Source organism: Trypanosoma theileri (genome assembly GCF_002087225.1).
Source record: "Trypanosoma theileri isolate Edinburgh chromosome Unknown TM35_Tth_38_V1, whole genome shotgun sequence".
Classification (NCBI taxonomy): Eukaryota; Euglenozoa; class Kinetoplastea; order Trypanosomatida; family Trypanosomatidae; genus Trypanosoma; species Trypanosoma theileri.
This window is the reverse complement of record NW_021639880.1, coordinates 137,690-146,377: the sequence shown is the minus strand read 5'-3', so window position 1 is coordinate 146,377 and position 8,688 is coordinate 137,690. Positions and strand designations below refer to the sequence as shown.

The following is an 8,688-nucleotide window of genomic DNA, read 5'->3' as shown; positions in this document are numbered from 1 at the left end:
AATAATAATAATAATAATAATAATAATAATAATAATAATAATAATAATAGTGATGAATAATAACGAAAGAAGATAAAAAAAAGGAGAATAGCAGAGAGAAAAAAAAATAAAAAGTGAATTCAGATAATTCAAAGAAAGTAAAACAATAATAATAAATAATGTGAAAAATAAATAAATAAATAAATAAAAAACGGAAAACGAGTAAAAAAAAAAAAAAGCAAAAGAAAACACACGACCGCCTCTGAACAGGAGAACACTCACCTCTTCATACAAATCTCCCTCTCTTTTCTTTTTCTTTTCTTTCATGTAGTTTTCCCTGTTTTTTTTTTTCTCTATTTATCTAATCGTTTCTTTCTTTCTTTTTATTTTCTTTTTTTCTCTCTAGAATCCCACTCTACTTTCTTTCTCTTTCTCTTTCTCTTTTCTTCGTTCATATTCTTCTCACTATCCATATCAAAAATGATGATCCTCTTTCTTTTTCTCTTTCCTTTTCTCTTTTTCATAATCCTCATCATCTTCCTCCTCCTCCTCATCCCCCTTCTCAATTTGTGCCACTCGCTGCCTTTCAATAAATTCCTTTATTTGATCATTTTCACACATTAAAGGACGAAACTCTTGCCGGTGTGGAGGAGAACGAGTACGAGTACGAGAAAAGGGGGCAGAAGAAGAAGAAGAAGAAGAAGGAAATAATATTTTTCTAGTATCATCTAATACATTCGTAGGTAAACTAAATGTACGAAATGAAGGTCGATCATTACGATGTTTACTATTACTATTACTATTACTACTGATTCCATTCATACTAAATGTAGAGGTTTTATCTTTTATACTATGATTGCCTTTCATGTGCGATAAGTTATCATCATATATACCAATGGAGGATTTACGCTTGTTGCCAACCACTCCCATTTCCTTTTCTTCTTTTTCTCTTTCTTGTTTCTCTGCAGAGGCTTCGTTCATCCAATATTCTAAATAATAATTACTATCAAACATAGGGTCACGACCAAAACCAAATGGATTCGTCGGTGCCGATTCCCTACGTGGAGTAGTATTATCATTACCAATATTAGGATCAGCCTTATTACTATTATCATTATTATTATTATTATTATTATTATTATTATTATTCTCCTTCTTATTACCATTCATATTATTATTATTAAGCCTGCCGTTAGAGAGAGATGGAATAACTTTTGGTTTAAGAGGTGTATTATCACTTTTAACTCGTACACTATTACTATTATGGCCACTCTTTCCATCTCTTTCACTATCTTTACGCTTATCATTACTTACAGAAGGGCCATAAACATCAGAAGAACGAGTTTTAACAACTCCCTTCTCATTCCCATTACTAACGGGTGGTACTTTTCCAGTTTTCTCTCCTCCTCCTCCTCCTCCTCCTCCATCATCACCACCACTATCATATCCACTTTCCAAGTCCATCAAAAAGGTTGGAGAGTAGGATTTATTAGAGGAATCATCTGTTGAAGGCATTCCCCAATAATAATCCTCTGTATGTTTCTTTACTTTTCGTTTTTTCCCACTAGAATTACTATTGGGTTCCTGCTTTCCAGAAAAAACAACTTCACCGAGGAAATCCCACTCCATTGTACTTCTCAAGCGAGGTCCTAATCCTGGATAACAACCTGAATATGGTGTAGATACACCACTTTCACCACCACTACTCTCTTTTTTTACATTCGTATCCTGAGATTTCCTTTTCGTCCATTCTTGTTTCTTTACAGAAGAAACAGGGATTGGTGATTTCTCACAACCATTAATTTTTATAGGTGTGGCTTCATTCTGTTTTTTCTCTTGTAATGTATTTTTCAATACCGCCATCATCTCTTCTCTGTAGCTTCCTACTAAACCACTATCACTATGTCGAAAACTACGAGAATTACTACTCCCACCTCGACTACCATTACGGCTATTACCAGAAGTCCACGTGGAAGAACTACGAGAGGTGGAATCTCCAGATTCACTCAATACAACTCGTGCACGATCTGCTAACGCACGAATAGAATTTGGTTGAATAAGTCCTCTTGATGTGATGGATGAAGAAGATCCAAAAAGGGAACTAAGACGTCCAGCTGGAGTGGCAGGTGGTGAGACCGTTCGAGCACTTTGTGCAGATGGATATAATGGAAGGACGTACTGTGGTAAGATATGATACTTTTCATATTCATTCATTTCCGGATTTGTTTTTCTCTGTTGTTGTTGTTGTTGTTGTTGTTGTTGGAGTGTTGGTTGTGGTGGTAATTCTACATGATATTCTTCTTCCATTTCCAACCACACCACCCCATTATCATGACCATCATCCTCTACCTTCTGTGAAGTATTCCGTGTTGTTAAGGGATTGATATCGCCTGCATATTGGTTGTTCTTTTCACCTCTTGATGAGGGATTCACCATCACAGTAGAAGAAGGATATCCACTCTTCTTCCCTACCATCTGCCTCTTTTGTTGATCTTTCTTATTTGGAACGATATAGACACCATTATTATTATTATTATTATTATTATTATTATTATTATTATTACTAACCTTTTTTCGGCTCTTAGAACCCATTTGAACGGTATTACTAGGAACATAACTATCGGTAATCCCCATATGAGTCGTATCTTCCTCCTCCTTCATATTCCTATTTGCCTTGGGCTGAAAAGGATTCTTTCTATTTGTTAAGAATTCCTCTTCTTCTTCTTTTCCTTCTTCTTCTTCTTCTTCAGGTTGTGATGTTACCATATCCTGCCTCATATCTTCCTGATCTGGTTGCATATAAGGGGATGACCACTCTTTCCCTTCTTCCTTCTTTGACTTTTTTACCTTTTTCTTAGACAAACTTAAGAAACCCCGCGGTGCCCGTCCAGATTGTTCATGATGATAACACATTTCTCCAAAATTATCATCACTATCACCATCAGCAACAGCAGTGTTATCTTCTTCATTACAATTGTACGTTATTATGTGACGGCATGTCTGGCAGGGTATATTCGGAGTATCTTCTACGGCGCTTCTATCGCCACTGTCTGTGCTTACAGGATACTCCTCTTTATTAATACCAATTGTACTGGTACTTCTACTATTACTACTATTAGTATTATTATTATGGCCACTAATAGCAGTAGTGTTCTCTCCAAATTGTTCGGTATCACTAGGATGGGAAGAGCCTGATGCAGCAGTAACCTTCTGTGAAATTTTATCATTCCAAACGTTATTGCGAGACATCTCTCCACCCATCAGAGAAATATATAGCTATATATAAAAAAAATATACTTGCTTGACTGGTTTACTGTTTATTTATGGGATCGCTGTATCAACTGGAATATTCTCGCATCCAAGAAAGATAATACTCCAGCAAGGCCTTCTCCCCAAATCAGAAGAAGGGGTAAACAACTACAATACAACCCAGCCCTATATTTCACCAATGAAATTACAGAATACAGAGGAAATAAAAAAAAGCGAAGAAAGGCAAAAAAAGAAGAAAAAGAAAAAAAAAAACATTAGAAACAAGACGTACTCAGAAAAAAAATCAAATACATAAAAACCCAAAATTAAAAACGATAGAAAACAAAAAGAAAGAACTCAACAACATAAAAAAAATATAAACAATGTCTACTTTCCCAACTTTTTTTTTTACATTACATTCCATGTTCCTATTTTCGTTCTCATACCATCCCCTTCTGAACTTCTACCAAAATGCTAGACCTGCTCTCCCTCCGCTATGATCCATTCTTAACTTATTACCCAGTAGAGGGGTAATAGTGAATATAGAGGATCAATAACCANGCAACACAGAAAACATGCATATAGATGCACACAGGTGAACTTCACCTGCACACCCTACACCACTGTTCATGTCACGCCTAGTTCGTCTGTCTCTCTCCCTCTTTCTTTCCTTTTTTCTCCTTTTTTAAATTTCTCTTTTTCCACAGTGCTCCATTATTTATCTATTACCTGGTAGAGGGGTAATAGTGAATATAGAGGATCAATAACCAGTCGTTTTGACTCATCTACGAAACTTGCTTAAACAAAATCAACGAAAAACAAAAACAAAATCTACGAAAAACAAAAACAAATCAACGTCAACTAAAAGAAAAATGCAAAATTACTCAAAAACGGAATAAATCAAACACCTTGTCCAGCCCTTTATTTTTCCCCACTTGATTCACAAGTGTTATTATAATTCCGATTTCAACAGCAACCTTACATTCCTATCCATCCCAACAACACATTGTGTGGGTACTCTCATGGTGCGAACTGCGGGTACTTCGCCAGCAGTGGGGCGAGACGCAGCCGGACTTCACGTGTGATGGCCTCTGGCTTTGTGCACACTGCATATGCCATGGAAGAGTGTGCGGGATCTGTGAAGCGACTACGCCCAATGGCGTCAATGATTTCCACCATGATCTTCTGCGATTTCTCAGCGTTTGCAGCCATCACCCTCCGCGCGTCCACAGCCTGAACGTGTGGAATTCCATCACACCATGAGTCCATGTCTGTGACGGTGGCGATCACAAGATACGCCATCTCCGCCTCACGTGCGAGTTTCGCTTCAGTGGCAGTTGTCATGCCAATAAGATGGGCGCCAAGGGACTTATTCCACAGTGACTCTGCACGTGTACTGAACTGCGGTCCCTCCATTGTCACCGCTGTCCCACTCTTATGCAGCCGCCATGGGCGTGCAGCATATGAGCTCATTTCGTCATCCTTATTGACGTTCTCCACTGGGGCGGCAGAGTCTGGGAAGACCTTGAGAATGGCATCATAGGCGAGTTGGCGGAAGGCATTAGATGTTGGGTAGGCGTAGTCCACATGTGCCACGATGCCCTTCTCGAAGAAGGTTGATGGTCGCCCAACAGTGCGATCAATCACCTGGTCCACCAGCACCACATCACCAGGGTGACAGGCCGCATCGAGGGAGCCAACAGCATTTACCGCCAGGAGGTAGCGTACACCCAAGAGCTTCAGTGCGTAGATATTGGCGCGGTAGTTGACTTCACTCGGGTTAAGCGAGTGATTGGGGCCGTGGCGGGGGATAAACGCACACGCCACTCCGTTTACGTTCGCCACACACACCTCACCACTTGGCGCACCAAACGGGGTGTCAATGGTGTAGTACTTCGCGTCCTTCAGTGCGTCTAGGCGGTAGATGCCAGAACCGCCAATAACACCCACAAGCACCTCAGATCCGTGCGGATTGCTGTTGGTCATTGATGAGTATTAGAGAAACAGACAACACAAAGTTGATAATGTAGAAATGAAAACAATATACTGCCACGCAAAGTTGGTGTCAGATTATGTATCGCCCAATAGACTGTTTTAGTATCCAGCTAGATGTTTGCTTGCTGACTCTTGCAGTGAATAAATTAAAAGAAACAACCACCATTACCACAACAGGAGGAAAAAGCACACACCACGTGTATGCATGGGTAAGAAGAGAAAAACAAAAAGAAAAAGGGGAAAAGAACATCATCATCATCATAATATCGAAATCAAAGACAAGAAACAAACAAAGGATTTGCACCTCAAACCTTCTCACAACAAAAAACGACAGCAGAAAGGTCACACAGATTTATATATATTATAGCCGCGATGAATTAAAAAAGAAGAGCAACGGCGTTGCAACACAGAAAACATGCTTGTAGATGCACACAGGTGAACTTCACCTGCACACCCTACACCACTGTTCACGTCACGTGTAGTTCGTATCTCTCTCTCTCTCTCATTTTTTTAAATTATATTTTTAATATTCTTATTATTCTTATTCTTTTATCTGTAACTGTCCACTCTATATTGTTTTTTTTTTCTTTGTACTTCGCACACTTTAACAGCTTTCATAGACTCCTTTCTTTCCCATTGCTCTCTTTATTTTTATTCCAATGTTTTTTTTTTCCTTTTTATACAGGGCTAACGTACTCTTTCTGAATGTACTCAATTCGCTAAATAAGAAGACACATACATAGACACACACTCACAGAAACATTCATAGGTACACAGAGGAAGGATTTACTTCTTGTACTGCTTTCTTTTCTTTTTTTTTGTTATTCTTGCTGCTAATTTGGACTCTTATGGCATGGCAAGGCGCTGTGCTCCAATATTTTCTCTCTTGTAATCCAAAAACGCCGCGAGGTTTTCCGTCACCTCACACCAGTGTGCTGCATCCTCTACTTCTGGCAGCACAATGCGGTAATTACGTTGTGCCTCTCGTGTTAACTGCTGCCGCCGCTTCTGATATGCTTTAAAGAGTGTAAGGAAGGACTGTAGTGCGGCATGCACGTGGAGTGGAATGTACACATTCTCATCATATGTCTCATCAAGGAAGAGATCCATGATGTGGTTAGCCGCCTCACATCGCACACGCCACTGGGCATCTACGGCGGTGAACTTCGCCATCCATTGTCGACGTTCACGAGGTCCTGCTGGCGGTGCGGCCATAGTACCACCATTATTATTATTATTATTATTATTATTATTATTATTAGTGAGTGCAGTTGTGGCGGATTGTGTGTTTTCATCCACTTGCAGTATAGCCAATGCAAAGCGAGTGGCCACGGCTGTGGCCTCGGCTGTATGGAATGAACCACACATCGCACAGACTGTACCAACACAGGCTTGTCGTTGCAATGGTGTGGCACGTGGTTCCCACGCTAGTCGTGTGATCACATCCACATCACTTGCACATGTTCCTAATTGATTGGTTGTTTGTAGTGCCCCACCGGCATTGGCGGTTTGTTTGCGTTGCATCGTCCACAACATCTGTACAAGAGATTCCAACTGAAGCCAGAGTAAATGCATTGCTGAAGGAGATGAAACCAATGCCGTTACTTTCGCCCCTGAACCATTATTATTATTATTACTTTCCTCTGAATTCATATCTACTACAGATGCCTCTGCTGCCGCATCTGCAAGAAGTTTTGAACGTACATTGACGGCATGAATAATGGCACGCCAAATGTGTGATGGTTCCTCACCAAGACCTGACCATGGAACCATTAATAACAGTGTGTTGGCAAGACTCCATACAGCCACTTCATTAGATAAAACCAGAAGCTGCAGTTTTGTGATGAGACCACCTGTACCAGAAGTACCAGCCGCCGAACGCAACGCCCGCTCCACCATAATGTCCTCTTCACTTTCCACAACATCAGAAGAGACGAGAGGTGTAACTCCACCATTACTATTATTAGTATTATTAGTATGGTTGCTAACATCATTATGTGTGTTACCACCTGTGTGTGTGGTTAGTCGCAGCGCATCCTTCATTAGTTTACCCACCACGTACATGGCATTTGAGCTGTATAAAAGACTTGACTGTGGGTTTTGTTGAAATGCCCTCTCATCATCCAAATCCGCTGCATTTCCACTGCAAACAATATCCACCACCGCATGCAAAACATGTGCCGCTGCCTGATCACAACGTAGTCGTCGCACCGCACGGGTTACACAAGCCACACGAGATTCTTCCGGTAATGGACATGTTTGTAGTAATAATGGTACGGTACGGCGCCATTCACTATGGGGTGGATGGGCATCTAATACCGCAACAGTGAGTGGCAAGACACGACTGGCATTTGCGATATTAGCAACGGCATTTACAAGTGTGCCTTGTACATGTAATGAAAGTTCACAGAGATGATAGAGAATATTTTGGCGCCCCACCGATAACAGTGTGGGATCTTCCTCAGTAGTACCACTATTATTGTTATTACTATTATTACCCTCATCACCATTAATAATAGTGGTAGTATTAATAATATTCATAGAAGAAGAAGAAGAAGGGACAACTTCTTCACGTAACCAATTCATAATTCTTGGTGCATCCAGGGCATCTGTAAGAAATGTTTGATGAGGTGCCATCATTTCTGCAGATTGTAAAAGAGATGAAAGTGCATCATTTTCTCCACTTAATACATGCAGGACTTCACTGGCTGCAACTGCCACTCCCGCTAACGCCTCCGCTTCACGGCGCTTATAATGACGTAGAAAAAGGATATGACCCCTGTTATTATTATTATTATTATTATTATTATCCGTGTCGTTTGTAGGAGCAGCAGGAACATACAATTGTGCTGGGTGCTGTAAGGCTTCCCAAACAATACCCGTTGTTACTTCCAACATGGAAAGTAATGTCTTTACAACCAACGGTGTAGAAAAGGCCTCCGCAATATGTTCACTACCCTCCACACATACAACGATAAGTTGAAGAATTTCCTCTAAAGTACGGGATGCAGCCATAAATGGGGCACTATTCACCTTTCGGTTTGTATCATTCTCATGTATTTCTTCATCCTTATCTGCAGTTTCTGCAGAATCCACAATTGGCATCACTGACGGGGTTTGCTGTCGTGTCCCTTGTACAATATCCCATATACTTAGTAGAAGAGTCACCAATCCATCACGAAAGACAAATCCCTCTTGTTGTTGCTGTTGTTGTTGTTCCTCTTGTGAAGGACGGATGGGAAAGCTGGTAGATGCCAACATGTCTACAACGGCATCCTCAACGCTGTTCACCACCATATTTCGAAGAGCCTCAGCAGCGGCTGTTTGCATATATAAAACCCCACGATCCAAATGTTGTTGTTGTTGCTGTTGTTGTTCTTGTTCACCAAGATTATTATTATTATTATTATTATTCATAGTCATCTCTGGCTTTGATGTGATGACAGATGATGTAAAGAGGAGTTC

The 8,688-nt window shown here is 40.4% G+C and overlaps 3 protein-coding genes across 3 annotated transcripts; all 3 read right to left on the bottom strand.

Annotated features, from left to right (window-relative positions):
- Window positions 1-453: 453 nt before the first annotated feature.
- Window positions 454-3,240, bottom strand: TM35_000381470 (uncharacterized protein; the record flags this gene model as incomplete). Its single annotated transcript, XM_029029561.1, has 1 exon — window positions 454-3,240. The coding sequence occupies one exon, from the start codon at window positions 3,238-3,240 to the stop codon at window positions 454-456; it is 2,787 nt and encodes a 928-aa protein (XP_028879138.1).
- A 1,008-nt stretch (window positions 3,241-4,248) lies between these two features.
- Window positions 4,249-5,214, bottom strand: TM35_000381460 (methylthioadenosine phosphorylase; the record flags this gene model as incomplete). The annotated part of the gene is made up of 1 exon (XM_029029560.1): window positions 4,249-5,214. The coding sequence occupies one exon, from the start codon at window positions 5,212-5,214 to the stop codon at window positions 4,249-4,251; it is 966 nt and encodes a 321-aa protein (XP_028879137.1).
- Window positions 5,215-6,069: 855 nt separating this feature from the next.
- Window positions 6,070-8,688, bottom strand: TM35_000381450 (uncharacterized protein; the record flags this gene model as incomplete). The annotated part of the gene is made up of 1 exon (XM_029029559.1): window positions 6,070-8,688. A coding segment is annotated over one exon (2,619 nt), but the record flags the coding sequence as incomplete, so codon positions are not given.